This window comes from Lepidochelys olivacea, assembly GCF_965140295.1.
Source record: "Lepidochelys olivacea isolate rLepOli2 genome assembly, chromosome: 7".
Lineage (NCBI taxonomy): Eukaryota > Metazoa > Chordata > Testudines > Cheloniidae > Lepidochelys > Lepidochelys olivacea.
Genome location: NC_140417.1, coordinates 21,146,911 through 21,167,234, shown reverse-complemented (window position 1 = coordinate 21,167,234; position 20,324 = coordinate 21,146,911). Strand labels below are relative to the sequence as shown.

General features: G+C 42.0%; 1 protein-coding gene across 1 annotated transcript in view; it reads right to left on the bottom strand.

The window, feature by feature from the left end:
• Window positions 1-1,167: 1,167 nt before the first annotated feature.
• Window positions 1,168-20,324, bottom strand: part of UROC1 (urocanate hydratase 1) — a 66,248-nt gene continuing 47,091 nt past the window's right edge. The window contains exons 15-20 of the mRNA XM_084633044.1: window positions 18,870-18,940; window positions 17,816-17,914; window positions 14,732-14,831; window positions 11,472-11,553; window positions 3,808-3,907; window positions 1,168-1,416 (exon numbers count right to left, since the gene is read on the bottom strand). Coding sequence (XP_084489170.1) covers window positions 1,276-1,416; window positions 3,808-3,907; window positions 11,472-11,553; window positions 14,732-14,831; window positions 17,816-17,914; window positions 18,870-18,940 — 593 coding nt within the window. The 3' untranslated portion in view covers window positions 1,168-1,275. The remainder of the gene's footprint in view (window positions 1,417-3,807; window positions 3,908-11,471; window positions 11,554-14,731; window positions 14,832-17,815; window positions 17,915-18,869; window positions 18,941-20,324) is intronic.

Here is a 20,324-nt window from a genome sequence, read left to right as displayed (position 1 = left end):
TACATTCAGATTGCAGGCGATGACACTTGCAAACAAAGGTCTAAGGATTTGGGTGCAGAGTAGCAACAGGAATGACAAAGGCTGACAATATGTCTTCAACATGGAAAAATGAAGCTACATAACAGGAGGACACAATTTAAATATAAAAATTAACCAATTAGTAGCTGCAGATATTTTATGCCAGGACAAAAGCAGGGTTAGTCAGATTCTTTTCCCCTCACTGTGAGCCAAAGAAGGGCAGTATCCATGTTTCGGCAAGGTGTACATCTTCCCCCTGCCTTGCAGCTCCTGGACAATCATACAGAGTATGTAGACAGTGTGCTTCCTTTCCAAAGCATTGTGAAAACATTCATTCATTCTCAAATGTCCTAGGAGGTGAGTGTTTTTATCCCCATTTTACATGTGGAGAAATTGAGGCACAGAATACCATATCCAGCCTTGCCATAAACAGACACAAGTCCAGTCAAAGCCAATGGGAGATGAACGTGCTTATAACGGCAGAATTTACCTCACAAAGATGTGAAGTGATTTGCCTAAGGCAGTGGAGTGAGACCATAGCAGAACAAGGTAGAACTGAGAACTCCTGATCCCTAACTCCATACTCAACCCACTAGACCAGTGATACTCAGACTGAGGCTCCTGAGCTGCAAGTGGCACTTTAATGTGTCTCCTGCAACTCTTTGCAGCACGATATTAAAACACTGTGTGACTTAATTATTAACCAATCTAAGTTATTAACCAGTCAGGATGCCTTTACTATGTTATTAACCAATTGTAATGGATAAAACAACAACACTTGGTCTATATATATATACATATACAAATAGCCAATGAAACAATGAATTCACACAACTGGCTCTTTAGGGCAATGTTGATCACTCATTTGGCTACTGAACCACTGAGGTCTGTGTATCCCTGCACTAGACTAAAGGACGTCTCAGATTTCTGAACAGTCAGACAGGAATGGATATTTTTTATGTAGCTTAATTTGTTAGGCCCCGATTCCAACACCCTTATTCACACTGAATAGTATCTTCCTCCAGGAGTAGTCTTAATGAAGACAATGGAAAAACTCCCAATTATTTCAATGGAGTTTAGATCAGACCCTAAATGTAGGGAGCTTCCGCAGTACCCTGCTAATGATGAAGGAAAAGAACTGCTCACATGGAAGAGACACTTGCAATGCATTTATTATCTTACCAGAGAGTGAGGTTGGGTAACAAGAAATCAACTTCAAAGTGTGTCTGAAAGGAGCACGATGAATTCAGAATGCAATTAACGATGCAGGGCTTGCTCCAAAATGCTTTCGTCTACCACCTTGTGTGGGAGAGTCACCTTTAATTTACCAGTCTCCTCCATCGCTTGGCAGATTGTTTCATAGGCATTGCTGTTGCCCGACCAACAGCGTCTAGCTACCTGTCAGATCACAAACATAGTGAAAGTAAATAGATGTAAAAATGCAACTGTATCTCCCCACATCTCACCTCTCCCCATACACACGCACACAATTTAATTATAACAAATCTACCAAACTCATGCTAGTTCCCGGTTTCTTTACCAATGTAAGAAATCATTTGCTCTTTCACCCTAAGCATTTTTTTTAAAAAAGTTTTGGATGGTCTTGATGCATTTTAGTCCAGTTAAAAATTAGGGGCTTATAGCCCTGGCTAGAGCAAGGCACACTGTAAAAAGATGCTTTGCAAAAGTCCCTCACAAGGAAAAATTAATGCATCTCAATCCAGATCTGCAAAACTAGCTGCTGTTTCAGACTGAAGTCTGTCTTAACCAATCACTGATTTTATCATGGGACAAAGAGTTACATGGAAGGACCCTGACAGCACTGCACATATTTTCAAATTGAACCCCAGGTAAGATTTGAAACCAAGGGGCCAAACTCCCTTCTAGCTCCTCTAAAGTAAATGGAGTGGTAGCCATTTACACCAGCAGAATTCAGCCCATAGTTTCTAGAACTGGAAGGCTCAGAATGTCTATGGCAAAGTTATGCCCAAACCACGGACCAGATCAAAAACTTTAAAAGAAATGCTAAGATTCAGATTCAGATTTATTTGTAAAATAGGTCTGAAGGAGGACAGAGCCAAACCTCCTTGAACTTTGGAGAAGGTCAGGCGTAGATCTGAACTTGCTGGTTTAGCCTCATCACGAGTGTATTGGTGCTATATAACTATTCTCAAGTATTAATTTATTATATCATGTATCCATTATGTCATTTAACACAAACATCACCGGCCAAATCCTGAGCTCCTTACTCAGTCTTTACACAGGCACAATCCAAGGTGCAATGGGCCTAGAAATATTATTTTGTTATGCATTACAAATCAGTGTTTGAAGTATTTGGTCAGACTCAAAGCTGTTAAAATAGGCAAATGCTTAAGATCCCAGTTCAGCAAAGTACTTAAGCACGTGATCAATTTAGAACTAATACATTTTGAGGATTATAAAAATAAAAGAACTACTAGTCAATGTCCCCTGCATATAAAGGATTATTCCTGGCAGTGTATTTTCTAGTGTACTGTCCAATTTCTTTCCATTTTTGGATGTAGGAATATAGGCAATATTCTAAGATTGTCTTTTTTAAATAGTGCACTGAGAAGTTGTACTATTGCATGCAATAAATCACATTGCAAGTAAATCTTCTACCAGACTGTTGTTTTATAGGCTGTCTCTGATAAATTATGCTTGTTAAGCAGTGGCCTCCATTACTCAAATCTAGAGATTAATTTAATCTTCTTCCTTCTTCTTCAATGATTTATCTGTTCTATCAGATCTCGTACAGGGAGTGCATGTGGATTGTTCCTCCTACTGTTTTTTGTACCACGTTCTCTGGAGAGAACCCGTTTTCAGATCTAATGCAAGGAAGGAAACCGTCTTCACCAAATTCTTTTGAGAAATAAAACAAAAACAGACCACACCAGAATTGGCAAACAATCACCTCAGATGGTCTGAGACACATCAAGTAATTATGAATAGGCAAAGTCTTCCTAAAACGCAACAAATTTTGTCCTTTATAATTTTGCTGTATGTGATTATGCCACTGTGGGGAGTTGTCTACAGAAATTGAACCCAGGACCTCTGGATCTAAAAAGCATGAGCTACTCCTACTTGATCTAAATTACCACCTCTAGTAGCCCAAGCATGAGAATAGAGTCATAAACCCATATTGGTCTAGGTACTAACGGAGGACAAACACTCTGTGTTAGTATGTGTTACACTCTCCCTCAGGCCAAAGAAACTCAACCCAAGCTCATAGTCCATTGCAGTTCAAATAAATAAACTGATTTGTGTTTGCACATAACTAGCACTTAGTACTAAACTCTAGACTGAGGGACTTGTGGCATGTACCCAGGAATAAAAGTGGCCACAGGTGCCTAATGTAAAGGTATCTTGAGGTTGCTCCTTTTCCTGCTGACAATATTGGAAAAACTCTCATTGATAAAGATAATAATGGAGATAAACAGGCCTTTTATGCATTGGGAATTCAGTGGGGGTTCAGGGTGCTCTGGACCTCCCAGGATACGGTCCCAAAGCCCTACATTTATTGGGTCTCTTTTTTAGGGTCTGACCCCAAAGCCCATTGAAGTTGTCTAAAGTTGATAGAAAGACTCCCGCTGACTTCAATGGGGTTTGGATCAGGCCCACAAATTGTACGATCAGAGAAGAGTTAGCAAAGTTAGTTACTCTGCCTATTTCATGGTACAGCTTGCATATTCCTGGGACACCAAGCATTTTTTATGTTTTGAAGAAGAAAAGCAATATTTCAAGTCAAAACAGAAGGCAGATTTTGCTTACTCCATTGGAAACATCCCAGCTGAGCATCATCTTAGCTTGTTCCTCAGCCTCTGCTGATCCATCCAGAACAAGGCCAAATCCTCCATTTATCACTTCTCCCCTTTAAAATACAAGTATTTACATTTAAAAAAAAATTTTTTTTTAAATGATACAAACCAATCCTATAAGGTATCCCTCCAATCAGATGCACCGGGGGAAAGAGAAAATCTAAATTAGGCCTGGATAGTATTGCTGAAATTGGATACAGGACGCCATCAGTGAGTCTTTGTACTTAAAAGATGGAAAGTTAGCAGTACAAGAAACCAAAGTCCTAGTGTAGAAAAGGGTAGGAAGCCCATTCTGTACTTTCCCACACTATGAGCCAGCAAACCTATTCCTGACCCAAGTGGCAGTGCCAGAAGCTAAGCCCGCTGTAAGTCTCCTGAGAACAGTATGTTCCACATAGCCCTTGCTTTATTTAAAAAAAACAACAAAACAAATACAGAAATGCCAGCATTCCTGATGATTAAAGAGCTAAAGTCACAGGGCTTCTTAAAGGTTAAGCCTTTCATGTTTGCTACATTCAGGTCTAGCATTCAGATAGTATGGTGATGGGGGTTCTGTTGGTATCTAGATGAGGGATCTCAAACACGTGGGGTTATTTCCTGCAGCCCGCCAGACTCCCCTCTCCCCAGCGCGCCACATCCCCACTCCTCTGCCTACCTGCAGGCGCTTCCCACCACCAAACAGCTGTTTGGTGGCACTTAGCACTTTCCAGGAGGGAGGGGGGAGGAGGAGGTGAAGAGGTGGGGTGGGGCGGGGGCTCATGGAAGGGGTGGAGTAGGGGCGGGGCTAGGGGCAGCACAGGCGGGGGCGGGGATCAGTAATGCGGCCCTCGGGCCAATGTACTTGTCTTCATGTGGCCCTCGTGGTGATTCAAGTTTGAGATCCCTGATCTAGACAGACAGACCAACCGACCTATTCATACTCCCATAATCAGAGTGTCACAGCTAAATACAAGATGGAACAGTTTGTTTAGCATAAGGCGTTAAAATACATTTCAAGGGTCCATTCAAGGTGAAGTGGCCTGTGAACACCTCTCCAGTCATATGGAGGAAAGGACTGAATAAAGGCACTGGATTTATGGCCTCCTACAATAATCGATAACTAAGGCAGCACGTTTGTCATGGAGGTCATGAAAGTCACAGATTCCGGGACTTTCCAGGACCTCCGTGACTTCTGCACTGGTCAGTGCAGCTGGCCAGGGGGCCACCTGAGCAGCTCGGGCAACTCCTAGGCCAGCTGCACCAGCCGCTGCTGGGACAGTCTCAGGCCAGCCCCACCCCCAGCAGCAGCAGGAGTTTGGGTGCATATGGGAGTGGGCTGAGGGTTGAGGTGTGGGAGGGGGTGAGGCTCTGGTCAGTGCTTACCTTGGGGGACTCCCCAGAAGCGGCAACATGTCCCTACCTCAGCTCCTAGCTCTGTGCGCTGCCTCCACCCACAGGCACCACCCCCACAGCTCCCATTGGCCATGGTTCCCAGCCAATGGGAGCCACGGAGCTGGCGCTTGGGGCAGGGGCAGGGGTAGGGTACGGAGCTAAGAGAGGGACACGTTGACGCTTCTGGGGAGCTACAAGGAGCTGGGGAGGGAGCCTGCCAGCCCCCCCCCCCCGGAGCAACCGCAGCACCCCCGGACTGCCCACCCCAAGCACCCACAGCACCCCCTGGGCTGCCCCCCCACGAGCATCCGTGGCACCCCTGGGCTGCCCCCTCCCCAAGATTTAGTCAGGGGTATACAATACAAGTCATGGACAGGTTATGGGCCGTGAATTTTTGTTTACTGCCCATGACCTGTTCATGACTTTTACTAAAAATACCCATAACTAAAACGTAGCCTTATGTATAACCCCACAGCTGCTTCCTTCACTCTCCCCCTTTTCTCTCTGTTCTTTTCCTCCCTATGACTGGAGGAGTGTTAACAGGCCACGTCACCTTGAGTGGTCCCTTGAAATGTGTGTTAACTACTTATGCTAAATGACAGGTTTCAGAGTAGCAGTCGTGTTAGTCTGTATTCACAAAAAGAAAAGGAGTACTTGTGGCACCTTAGAGACTAACCAATTTATTTGAGCATAAGCTTTCGTGAGCTACAGCTCACTTCATCTTTCACCTTGCATTTAGCTGTGACACTCAGAACGTTTCCCAGACCAGAAGAAGAGCTCTGTGTAAGCTTGAAAGCTTCTCTCTCACCAACAGAAGTTGGTCCAATAAAAGACATTACCTCACCCACCTTGTCTTTGGTCCACTGAGTGTGACTGATAACCTAGCCAGAATTCCAAATTCTGCTCTCAAGTACACCCATGTAAACCCAGTGTAACTCCTGTTAATTTCTATGCAGTTACTCCAGTATAAATGAGATCAGGACCTGGTTTAATATCTCAGATCATCCCACTACTAATATAGAACAGTAAGAAAATTAGATGTCTAGTTTTTTTGTTTTGTTTTGTTTTGTAAAATAGTCTCTTTGGCAAAACACTTGCAGAAATGTTTTTTAATGGCAAAAGATCTCCTCTGAGCCCAACATCTCAAAGACAATTCTTTGAAGCGTGGAAGTTAAGCGCTAGATTCCTGATCTCAATAATACTCAAGTAAATCCAAAGCAACTTCACTGATTTCAATGGAATTACACCAATGTACATCAGGAATAGCTGGTTAGAATCTGGCCTACCATCTAAAAAGACACCCATAAATTAAACCCCAAACAAGTCATGTTTGTTAGGATGGCTTTGCCAACAAAACCTCTCACTTTTAAAGGAGAGTACTCTGCCTTCATTAGCATTGGGTAATATTTTCAAGTAATTAAAGAAACATGTGGCATTTTGACCTAAGCTACCTCCTATAATTTCCAGATGCCTCCTCGTAAGGTGATCAAAGAAAACCAGGCCCCTCTCACAATCAAGATGTCACACTGTCAACTGTGTAGTTCAATGTTTAAATTACCTCTGCTTTTTTGTCACTACAGTTACACAGACCTCATGCTAATATATATTCTAGTGCAAATGAACAGGCCTCGAGAAATCAATGACATTCAGTTGCTATAATTATGGCCAAGCCTGAGTTATTCTGTACCCACATCAACAGTGCATGTGATGCAGATCCAGCTAAATAAATACAAATCCTGTTTTTTGCTTGTGTTACAAGGTTATAACTTAGTGAATCAAAATGGAAGAAAAACATTTCTTGAGCCGTATAAGGAAGAAGCATCAGATTTGTCAACAATGCTGGTGAAAACAAAACATCTACTGCGAAGGCTGGCTGCCAAATAAACTGTGATCCTCTTTTCTGAATTCTCTAAACAGAAACATTCCAATGTCAAGTTGATTTCTTCCTAACATACGTATATACATACACTCCTTTATCAGTTATCATGGAAATGAAAGAGGAAAAATAAATCACACAGATGAAAAGCCTACATCGACTGAGATGAAGGAGATGAGGTGGCTAATTTTCACCATGCACAAGGAGATTTGTGTATTGCAGGGCCAGCTGATTTCTCATGTCCCCAGCAGTCTTTACAATGCAACACAGGTTCTCAGTTGCTGAAGTGCAACATTGCTGGATGAAAATGGAGGACCAAAGAGCATCTGGCTCTGTAGGGCAAGGAAATCAAATATATTTGTAATGGCTGGGGACTGTATCTTTTTTTAGGAAAAACGTCCTATTATCCCTCCCTTTCTCCCAAGAAGCAAATGCAAGGAGGATGCAGCTCCAACTAGACTGGGTGGCATACAGGTAAACAGAACAGAACCACTGCAGTGCTAAGGCTTTTAGAAAGCTCTCCGACTGCAGCATCTAATAACATGACATTGTTACGACATCTGAGTCTCAGTATAGTGGCTTATTAAGGCTTGTGCAAGGACAGGCCCAATTTTCAACTCCAACGTTCTTTGTGGAAGCCAAACCCTTTCATCACAGAGGGCCAAGTCTACCCCCATGAGTAAAGTGAGCAACAATGAGCCCGTCAGGTACTGTACCAAATACCCAACCCCAAATCATCCATGGCAGTTGGTAGGCTGGGTTACCAGTACCTGCCTTTCCATGAATATTTGGATTCCAGTAAACTTCCATTTGCTAATTTTCTGAATCATTTTGCAAGCACCCCCTTTGTTTTACATTCTGACACACATTCTACTCACTGGTGTAAATCCACTTAAGTCAGTGGAGTTACTCCAGATTTACATTAGTGTAACTGAGATCCCAATCTGGCCCATGCACTCTTCAAGCAAAAGAAGTAGGACTAGATTCCCAAAATGGGGTCCACCATGGGTTATACAGGGGTCTGTCCCTTGAGCCAGGGCCAGAACTGTGTTCTGGCAGTTTTGCTGCATGGAGGATGCCATTTTGTTCTCAAAATGGCATCCTCCAAACAGCGTGAGAGGTCGCACTGGTGGAGGTATTCCCAGGCTGGCAGGGGCATTCCAATAGTACCATTAAGGACCACACGTTCCCTGTGAGGGTTTTTTAGAAGTACTTTTTTTGCCACAGATGTCAAGACTCATGTCACTTCTAAAAGACAGGAAAGTAATACCCCCATTTAGGAGAAACAGAAATACAGATAAAATGAAGTGTAAAGGCCAACATGAAACTGACGTATGAAAAACGAAAGGGGTCCAGGGCGTTTAGGCAGCTGCCAAAGGGGTCATTTGCAGAAAAAAAAATTGGGAACTACTGGACTAGATAGTCTTTTCAATCACTTGAAGTTTGAACAGTCACAATCAATGCATAGAATAAACAATTCCTAAATACAAATCCATTTAAATAACAAATACATTCATGGACATAGTGATCTTTCGGCAGATTTTCCAGCAGCTGACTAAAAAGTCTAAATTCAGCACAGAAATGACTCATTATGAATTATTCGCTCAGGATCTAGTTGTTTTCCATCTCTACAGCCTAAGGTTGAGATCTTCAGAGCAGTTTTGAGGATTTAGAGACATATCCTCCATTATAATTAACGGACATTATGGATGAAATCCTGGCCCCACTGAAGTCAATGGCAAAACTCTAATTGACTTCAACAGGGCCACGATTTCACCCTGTGTGTCTGACTTTCTCAAGACTATGGCCTCGATTCTGATCTCACTCAGGTGTAAGTCAGCAATAACTCCATTGAAATCACTAGAGTTAGAATAATGTAGACAGAATGATCTGACCAACCAAAATGGGAGATTGTTTTAGCTCTAATTAACAAGGCCACATAATAGTCAGTGCCTCTGTGGATAACATCTGTTGCAAGCTCTTTAATTCTGGTTCTCTGTACAGTTGTTCTGTAACATGTTGGAAGGAGAGTGGGTTCTTTACAGCATTTAACAGCAAAAGCTGTGCCCCTCTCAGCAACATGCTGTTCCACTGGACAATAGCCTAGAGACACTGCAACCAGCCAAAGTACCAGTAACTTCATGCCCCTCACACTACATTTTTAGCTGTAGTTTCCAAACTTGCTAGCATACGTTAGACTTGCAGTCTTGGTGACAAGCATTGCAATAGACTTTCCTGCTCTTAAAGTCATGGGCCTGGCTGAGATTTCATCGAAACTAGCAGCCTACTGCAGTGACCTTGGGGGGAAAGGGACATCTAGTGAAATGTCAGACACTGTCCTACAGAGCTTGGGAAAAATAAATGACAGCAAAGCAGTATTAACATTTTTCTTTCACAGATTTGAAATCCTTGATCAGACACCCCTATACTACAGGCAACTACCTTAAACTTGCGAACTAGAGGGTCAATCAGAAAACACTGTCACATTTAACGCCCTACAGCTCCTACCTGACTCACCCAAGCAATACCATGGGACTGCTTGGGTGGATAAGGCAAGCCAAACTTAATGGTATGAGTGATGATGTAATTTTATTTGTTTTATTAATAATCAATAATAAACCCAGTAGATCTATGTAACAACTGTACACCCAGAGTACTCAAGTGCACAAGTTTTCCAGTAAGTCGTTTGCAGATGGGCCCAGTTGGCCCTAAATACCACCCTCTAGCTGTGTTTGCTGGAAGCTCATGCCATGAACATGGAGATTCATGGAAAGAGGACAGTTTTTTTGCTATATTTTGAGGAAAACTATTCTTAAACACTTTTAAAAACTAAATTTTCTGCTTCTTATAAATGAGCCAAAGGATGCCTAAAGAAACAGCCAAGGCTTAAATTCTGCTTGAAGCTACACCAGTGTGAACCTGACATTGCAGTTGATGGAGTGATTCCAGATTTACATTGGTGTAACTGAAAACAGAATGCAGCCCTCAACAATAATAGAAAAGCTGTAACAAATTGCTATATTATACCGTAACAATCTGTCTCTCTACTGCAACATTTACAGAGCACCCATCATCACAGTACATAGAGTCCCATCCAGCAAAGCACTTAAGCACGTGCTTAACTTTAAGCTCTTGAGTAGTCCCACTGAAGTCACTGGGATTTCTCACATGCTAAAGTGCTTTGCTGCATCAAGGCCTAGGTTAAAGAGCCATAATTTAGTTTAGTATATTTTTTTCTGGCATTGTTTAACATGAGAAGGCACGAAGCTCTAACAACACACTCACGTGCACACAGGTAGGGGGAAGAACTTTTTTCCAGATTGTAAGTGGTGATCATCCTATGCCCTGAAACAGGAAGCCTGATCGTCATTAGTTTGTTCTTCCAACTTCTCTGTCTTTTATTAATGGAAATCTGCTAGAAATGAGTCATCTGAACCATCCTTGAGTAGTTTGAACAATCATACAAAACAAAGCAAAAAAGCATCCTCTTAATATTTTATTAGCCATGCTTCCACCTAGCTAGGCATTTCTATCCATGGTGCTTAGATTACATGATGAAAGTCATCTTAGGCAGCTACTATATTCTGATCTGAGATAAGTGCCAGTCCAGAGTAAGTTGTTAGTGGAGTTACTGTGGATTTACACTGGTGTAACCAAGATCAGAATGTGACCTCTGAGAATTCTCTTGAAAATATACATCCCCATCTCTCTCTATGGCAATCATATTGTTCTGCTTCTCACTTTAGAAATCCCTGCAGGTTCAGCATGTAATGCGACAAGGGGGCTGTTGTTCAAACCAGTCCTTGCATTGCTGCTGCCTTTTATCCTGCCAGGCCTGAGCAAGGGAAGAGGAGCAAAGAACTGAATGAAGAAGGACAGAAAAAAGTTTCCTGGCACCTGAGCTGTTTTGTATCAGTAACCCTTTGTTGCACTTTAGCACATGGGCATGTTATATTGGGGTCCTAAGGTCACAGATTTAAATGCAGCTTAAGGGGAAACCTAAACACAATCCATCCACTAACACTCTGGCTCTTCATGTGTGAAGACAATGTTGGAAGTGGGGTCTGTTCAAAAAGACTAAGCCAGTCTGTCCTTGTTTAGCAAATTAAGTTTCCCAAATAGTGCTATGGCCAATGTCTAAAACACTTTTTCTTGACATATGGACATTAATTAAAAAAGCGTCATATAACACCACTCTTCGACCTATAATATACACTTTGAGCTTCCCTTCCCTAAACCTCCATTTTTCCCATGAACATGGCCTTTTGCTGCCGCAGTAGCAAATGTTGACTCTTCTCTCTCTTTCTCACACACACACATCAACTGGATGGAACTGCTCTTCCCTTCAAACAAAATCAAGTTCTCCTTACCAGCCAACTCCACCACCATTGTGTAAGGCAACCCAAGTGGCTCCTCTAACTGCATCTCCTACAAAATTCTGTACTGCCATATCTAGGAAGAAAGGAAATGAGTTATTGCAGCACCAGAATGCTTCATTTATTTCATGTAACGCTTGTTGTTACTTCATTGCTTTTTCTCAGTCTGGGGGAGGGCAAAGGGAAGAGACTATTTTTTCCATCCTCTTTCTTTCCACACAGGAGGAAACACATGTCAGTATCACAGAATGCTCTGCTCGCTCAGGATTGTCATGCTCTTTATACACTGATAATGTGGAGATCTAAAACGAGAGGCCTATGCAAGAGGAACTGTAGAAAACTAGAAAATAAGTAAATAAGGGTATGTCGGCATTTCAATCGCTACAGCAGCACAGCCAACGGGAGGGGTTCTCCTGTTGGCATAGGTAATCCACCTCCCCAAGAGGCAGTAGCTAGGTTGGCGGTATAACTCTTCTGTTGACCTAGAGCTGTCTATACTGGAGATTAGGTCTGCTTAACTATGTTGCTTAGGGGTGTGGATTTTTCACACCCCTCAGAGACATAGCTAGGCTGATGTAAGTTTCCAGTTCTAAAACTTCACTGGAATAGATAAGACTTTGCAGAGATGTGGCACTTTTCATGGTAGAAACATTATTTAATTATAACCCTCAGTTATAAGTCAGAATTGGGTGGGTATTGTCATTTCCATTCACAAACAGAGAAACTGAGGCATGGAAGTTAAGGCCCCAATTTTTAAAAAAAGTGCAATAATTCTGGATGCCTCAGTTATGGGGTCTCACCCTGGGCACCCTTCAGCATGGGCATCCAAAATTAGTCGATGCTTTTGAAACCCTAGACACAAAGTGGAAGAGCCAAGGACAAGAAATCAGGAGTTGCCGATTACCAAGCCCGTGCTCAGACCACAGCTCCCTGTTACACGCAGAGAACAAGCTAAAAGGCCTGTGCATCAATGAAGACTGAGATTTTCCATGGGACTTAAGTAGTGTGAAGGCTTTGCCCCGCACCTCTGTACAAGAGTGAGTTTAACCCTTAATGATTTGAAGTTGCAGAAGTTACCTAGAATATTTCTTTCTTTAAAAATCACACTTAAAAAAGCAAAAAAATAAATTAGAGGCCTGATTTTCAGTGCATGGCTTCCTCTGAAGTGCACATAAACACACAATATACACTCGCCCATGCAACAGCGGGCACTTACACTTGCAAATCCAATTCTAAAATTTCAGCTTTGCATGTACATTTTAGTACATCGAAGTACACACAGAAGTGTGCATATGTGGAAGACATTGCGCACACCAGAAGATGACGGGCTAGATCCCAGTGAAAACAAAACCCTAGGATTTTTGATTCAGGAACAACAGAGCAAGTGCTTTGATTTTATGAGTTCAAAATCAACCCAAAGAAACAAACAAACACACCCCTGGAATCACATTTGCAATGGTGTATGTAATACATATTCAGTGTAAGAACTAGCTAATGTATCCACTGATCCATATTAAAACCCTGTCCAAAAGCTTTCATTATGGCATCATCTTGTCTGGCATAATGTCACTTTAATAACCCAGTTAACATAATTATTACTTTGTCAGATGGCACTGGGGACAAGAGGGATAAGAGTGTACACTCAACATGTAAAAACTTCCATTCCCTTCTCAGGCAAACAGCTGAGCAGAGTCAAGATTAGGAGGGAAGCATGGCAAGCAGAGCAATGATGCAATAATTTGCAAGCCCTCTGCTTTGGAAAAGGTCACTAATTGAGTGAACGACAGCACGGAAAGACACTTTCTTCAACAGAATCTGCCTGGGCTGAGGTGACCCTGATTGTCAGGCTGCACTGCTTAATGCAAAACCAAAACAGATCGGCCAAAGTTACAGAAAATCCCTATGTTCAGTAATGAGAGGACTTCAGATGGGCCAGTTCAGATAAACTACCAGATATTGCAGTGTTGGGGGGGGAAAAAAGAGAAATGAAGAGACCTAAAATGTTCCCCCACTCTCTCTGAGAGCTCGTCCTTAGGAGCTTGGAGAGCTAGGGACTGATCTACAGACCACTGAAAACTATAGAAAGATTCCCATTGATTCCAATGGGCTTTGGAGGAGATCTTTCAAGAGGGTCCATATAATTCAAGAAAACAATTTTATTAAACACTGATAAGCAAATTTCACTCTTAAAAAAATGAGCCTCCATTACAAACTGGAATCCTCAACTAGCCGACAAATTAGTCAAATTTTGCAACTCTGGAAACCTGCTAAGAATACTTTGTCCTTATAGCTTTGTAGCACCTTGCATCCAAGGACCTCCAAGCACTTCACCATCAGCAATTCATGACACCTTGCAACACCCCGAGGCATACAAATTATTATTATTATTATTCCCATTTTATGGTTGGAAAATTGAGGCAGAGAGAGAGATTTACGCCAACATTTTTGAAAGTGTGCACTGATTTGAGTGCCTCCATTTTTGGATGCCAAATCTGAAATACTTTGGGCTTGTTTTTCAGAAGTGCTGAGCACCTTCATTTTCCCCTGGCGCTCAGCACTCTACAAATCAGGTTCTAGGGCTCCCAAAATTACAGGCCCCTTTTGAAAAGGGAACCTGAATGACTTAGCCAAGGTCATTCTGCAGCTTGGTGGCAAAGCTTGGAATCTAATCCAGAACTCCTGATTCTCACTGCTGTGTATCAACCATCAGCCCATTTTCCCCGATGACAGGGCTGGCTCATAGAATCTGAACTGTATTTTCTCGTTAATGCACAGAGTAAAATGAACAGGGCTGTGTCAGTATCAATTCTGTTCAAAACATTTTTGTACACACAAGGTCTGATTCTGATCTTATTTCTACTGTACCAGGTTAATACTGCTGTAACTCCATGGAGAGTTCCTTTGATTTACACAGGTGCAAGATCAAAATCAGGTATAATGTTCCACCAGCTGGGGCAGATTCTACTCTTTAATTACACCAGTGTAAATCTAGAATAATGCCAGTGACTTTGTAGCATTAGTCTAGATTTGCATTGGTGTTACCAAGGGCCCTTCTACTTTAACTAGTTCCATGCTAATTTCTGAAACATAATTATATCCCATAAAGCCGCCATGTCAAGATAACAGGAAATCCGATTAATTGGGATGAAAGGGTTAAACAAAACCCATTTAAATTGTTCTATAAAAACTAATTTCTTGTTTTAAGCCATTTCTTTTGTTTGCCTAGACAGATATGTCTCAGCTGCTCTGCTGACCTGCACAAAAGGCTGATCCATCACAAATGTCTGAGGTCTCTCTGTAAGGACTGTCGGTGCCACTCACATCATGGTGATCTCGACTCAGGACAACCGGTGCCTGCAAGAAACCAAGGACAAGGAAGTGGAATCCTACAGACTGTCAACTCTGTCATTCACAGACTGTTTTTTTGCACATTTCACTCTCCACCTTATTGATTTACCATCTCATTTCATATCTCATCTAAAAAGAACTCGTCACTCCCTACCCTAATCCTCTTAATTTCCTTCTCCCTCTGTCACTAATTTTTTATTATAACTGGTAAATAAATGCTGACTTTTTGTGTGTGAAATCTGGTGGAGAAAATCACCATCATTTCACACCCAGAGATGAAGGGCCCTTTTTTTCGTTTGAGAGCTCTGCGTAAAAATTATATTTTCACACTAGAAAAAAAAGCAAAATGTGGCAAGTAATTGATCTGAATTGACTGCTATCTGAAATTTTAAAGACTTTGTGGAATTGGCTAATCCTCATGCGAAACAGAACAACAAAAAACAGGGCAAAGTCATATTTCTTCATGAATTTGCAACATTTTTGAAAATGTGAAATTAAGTATAATATCTGAGGCTATGAGAGATTACATAGATACTTTTAAAAAGCTCCACATTTCATTTTATAATTTAACTCTAACTTTATCATTTAGTACAATTATATTTGTAACTCTACAGCATTTAAGGAAACTGTTTGTTTTTATGAAAGATGCTATCCAAAATGAGAGACCAGTCCCGTGAACCTTACTCACAGAGAATTCTTTATTCATAGAATATTATTGACTGCAGAGGTACCGCCTGTGTGATCAAAGCTTTGTGAGATCAGGCCTTTAGCTTATCTTGTATTGTTTTCATTGATTCTTAACCACAAATCGCAACACATATGTGTAACTTAAACATCACTATAGATTGTGAGCTCTTTGGGGTGTTTGTACAGCACCTCGCACAATAGGGTCTGGATCCATGTCGGGGTTCCTAAGTGCTACTGCAATATAAATAATAGAGCTGGGTAGAAACTGGAAATCCCATTCCACAGTAAATTCCAAAACAATTAATGTTGTTGAGAAGTAGAACAAGAAATGAAATTTTGAAATTTCTCTTAGAACAAGAATTCCAAAATTTCATTGAGAAAAAATGAGATTTCATTCTGACCTTTTGGAAATGTTTCTGAGGCTTCCTGAGCTGCCCACAGCCCTGGCAGCCCACCAGATGGGGAGCCCAGCAGCTCAGAGGACTTGAAAACCCTGGGCACCCCGGCTCCGCCTGACAAGCTGCCTTGGACCCAGTAGCATGGAGGCCCCGGGAGCCTGGGCTGCTGAGGAGCAGAGAGCCTGGGCAGGCTGGCAGGAAACCAGACAGGATTCTGCTGGAAATTTGTCGAAATAGACACATTCCCCTGGAACATTTCAATGTTGTCAAATGGGCATTTTCCAGTGAAAACTGTTCCACCAGAAAATTTCCAATCAGTGCTAATAAATAATAAACTAAAAATAAGGGAACACTGAAAACTAACAGCTTCCTACAGCTCAGATAAATCTTTCTTGGCCGGCGGATATCTAGCCCATTTGATCAGGCCTGATTCTCCTCTCACTTATGCCAGTTTTACACCACAGTAACTCCATGGACTTGGCACGATCTGGAGTCAGTTTGCTCACTCTGCTCTGTTCTGCCAGTGAATTATGAAGTAACTTCAAGGGCATCTCTATGGCCAGCTCATGAGAATGGCTGAGAAGGGGAATGGAGATTCTGAAAAGATGAAAAAGATACAGAACAAAATCCAAAAGGCATGGAAGCCTGCCCTTGACATTCATAGCTCCGAGGGCTTGGTTTGTCTGGCCAAGTTTAGTTTTTAAGACTAGCTTGCAATGACATTCATTTTGAATCCTGACAAGATGAACGGTATTTGAAATATGTTAAACATTTTCTGAGTAACAAAAACCAGATATTGCTCCAATGACATTCATTGTAAGCATTACATGAATTTGCTTCTTTAAAAATGATGATAATTGAGCTCTGACACTGGAAAGACAGAGACGCGTGATTTAACATCTTTGGGCCTGATTCCAAGTGCACTTAAACAAGTGTGAATCTGGAGCAACTCCAATGGAGTTACACTGTTATAAAACCTGTCTGAGAGGAGAATTGGGCCCTTAGATTTTATGAGCAACAAAAATAGTAAAGATGGGTTTGAATCTCTGGATTTGAACGCCTGTCTGATTTGGGGGGTTGGAGATCAGACTGGGCTCAGAACCCTCTCTAAAACAAACACACATGCTGATTATGTTATTCTGTTGAATAGAAAAACATGCATGCCAGGCCCCATCATACTAAAATACAGGGAGCAAAATGCCACCACAGCATGCATCACTTAAACACCTTTCATGAGAATAAAAGCAAGAATTCAATTTTGTTCACCAGAGGTTTGTATACCACATAGTTTTGCTGTAGTGTAAAAGCCTTTATTATGCATGTACCACCGAACCCAACCATGAGCCCTAGATTCTTTGCAATAATAAGTGTGTATTATCTACAGCAGTGCCCAGGATCTAGGTCCCACAGTGCTATGTTGCTGTACAATCATATACAAAGCCCCAGAGACCTTAGAAAATCCCAATATGTACAAATTCCTGCACACGTACTACATTTCAACAGGGTAGATTCTGCCTCCATTACTCACACTGACTAGTATCTTACTCCTGCAGTAAGGTACCAGCCAGCGTGCACAAAGCTGGTAGTATCAAACACTGTGTTAGTTTCTCTTAATTTTTCACTAGCATATGAAACGTGAGTGAATGTCGACTGTATGACGCCCATACACAACACCAGGCAGATTTCTGGCCTGGGGATTAAATGTGGTATCTATGAAGACATTCTCTTGGTCAGACTCTCCTCTCATTGAATATGTTCCAGTGTAACAGGGAAGAGAATTTGGTTCTACATTTTCTAATATACTTTTTTATTATCATTGGTTGAACCATTCTACTTCTCCCATCCCACCCTGATCTCAGATACTAAACACAATTACCAAGCTGCATTGAGTGGGAAAAGCCGTACCTTAATCCTTTTCTCAGCAATGGCTCGATTAATAGCCACCGCAATAGACACACGACCCTTCCGATCAGAGTACAAGATTCTAGCTTGGGAGCCAACTACCTGGAAAATGAAAATGTCAGAGTGATAACGTTCTGTCTGCAACTGGCTTATCTCCAGACCCCAGCAGTAGACTCTGCCCCCTCCGCTGGAGAAAGCATGGAGTATTAATTTGGAAATAACCAGAAATAAGAAATTAACCCCCTCCCACCCCATTGAACTGAGTTTTATCTACACTCGCACAATGAGACTTATTTTTCTAATTAGCTGCTACAGTCCAGTAAATCCCACTTTTTAAATCAACCTCATTGTCAGGCCCACAATCCCCTATCAACAATCCCCTTATCAACAGCTGAGAAGCAGAGATTGGAACCGGTGGTGGTGGCAGTGGGCTGGAAGGGCAGAGAAATCTGGAGACAAAGAACATCGAACATCTGTCTCACATAGCTATGCTCCCATCCATCCCTTACTTTGTGGTCTTTAGTCTGACTTCCAGCTGGGGGATGGCATGCTTGAATCCTGAAGTGCCCACTGTTAACTGGCTGTGGTGCTTAACTGTGCTTTAAAAAGAGAGAGTCTGTCTAATACACAATGCCATAGGAGGAAATAGCCCTTTCCCCCCTTCTCCTGTAAAAAGCGTTACAGGACTAGAACAGCAGTCCTGAGGGGGACAGGACAGCTCCTTCAAGGTCAGATTTCAGCAGTGGAGCTCAGGGGAAGCTAGTTATGAATAAAGTGTATTGTGAGCCTATGATGCTTTGTTGAAAAATAGAGGTGGACTCGAGCCACAAAAGTTGGCTGTAGACCCAGTTTTCGAATATCTCCAAGTTGAGAGGGTGAGGTGTTAGTTTGGTTCATTATGAAGATGGGGCCATTCACAACGTTTGGATCCGGAGCTAGGATCAGATTTCAAACACCCCTGGGTGGACAGGGCAGTGTTTGGAGTCAGAGTTTTCACGAGGGTCCTCTTTCCTGCTTTTTGGTATGGCCACATGCGAGAAAGAGGCTGTGTATTTACCAAGCTGTGCCTCCCGGCTTGCCGAATCCAGTGGATATTGTCGTGGTATTGCTGCTTCACAGATGCACTGACTGCAAGAGAAACCAAGAAACCAAAAGGTTTAGAAAAATAAAGGCAACATGCTCTAAATACTACGGAATTCATAAAACATCTCCAGGGTTCAAACCATACCCTCAACACAGGCGCAACAGAGGAATATAGGAGCGACCATACTGCATCAGACCAGCAGCCCATCTAGTGGCCAGCTCCAGTTACTTTCGAAGAAGGTACAAGAAATCCTGCAGCAGGCAAGTGTAGGATGATTGAAGCGCTCTTCCAAATCCATAACGGATTGATTTAACCCAGACACAAGAGGTTTCCAATACTTTTGTTCACATTAACTATAACAGCTCTGGATATTCTTGCTGTGCCTATAAATGTCCCATCTCTCTTTGAATCTTGCTAAATTATTGGCCTGAGCAACATCCAGTGGCAATTAGTTCCAAAGTCTAATTCCACACTGGGTGAAAAAGTATTTCCTTCTAGCAATTTGAACTTCCAGCAATGGAACTTCAAAGGGAGTTGCTTATGTGCATCTGAAAGCATAATCTGGTACAACGGTTGTAATCAGTGGGCCACATTCTCTCATTTACAGCTATGTAACTCCATTTAAGTCACTGGGTCAAACTGAGCAGCAACAGAAATGGAAGGGGGAGCTACATGTGGAGTGTAAGGTTAGAAAATGAGTATAAGTGGCAAAGAAGTGTAGCGTGCATCAGTCTGGCATGAGTGGGGGTGTTATAATACAAATCTAACATGTTGATGAGACTGAAGGTAACTGTAGCAGGTAAGTGACTAACGAGATAGAGGGAAGGTGTAAAATAAAGTAGGCGCTGCTTTATTTTGCACCTTCCTTTTAGGTGTTTTTGCTGTTCTACCTTTCCTTCTGCCCCTTGGTGAGTACAGTACAATAATTTGCACACCCACTGAATGCCAAATCAGTACATGTTACACTATACAGCTCACACCCATTTCCTCACCAACTTACAATGGGCATGTAACTTATACCAATATTTCCCTCAACACTGAATTTGGCCCAGAGACTCTCATGAGGTCTGAAACTGACTCCAGAGGGGGCTTCATGGGGGTAAGTGAGGAGTATTGAGACTATTGTCTTTTCACAAGGTGTACATTCAGGCAAATATGAACAGCCAAACTAGAAACTGAGGAAAGAGCCCGATATTGAAGATCAGGTTTAATATATTGCTAAAGAGAAATGTAAAATATATTAATTTCTGCATAGGAAAGATACATTACTGCAGGCCTGCACTAGCAGTGAGATAGACGCGAGATTGTTTTAATGATTCTGTAAGGAAGTTTCAGTGCTTTATGGGTTGGCTATGAGTGTCTCTAAATTATGCAGCAGGGATTAATATGTCAGCTCTTATAATCAGAAGGAGTAAAGGCTGAAACATC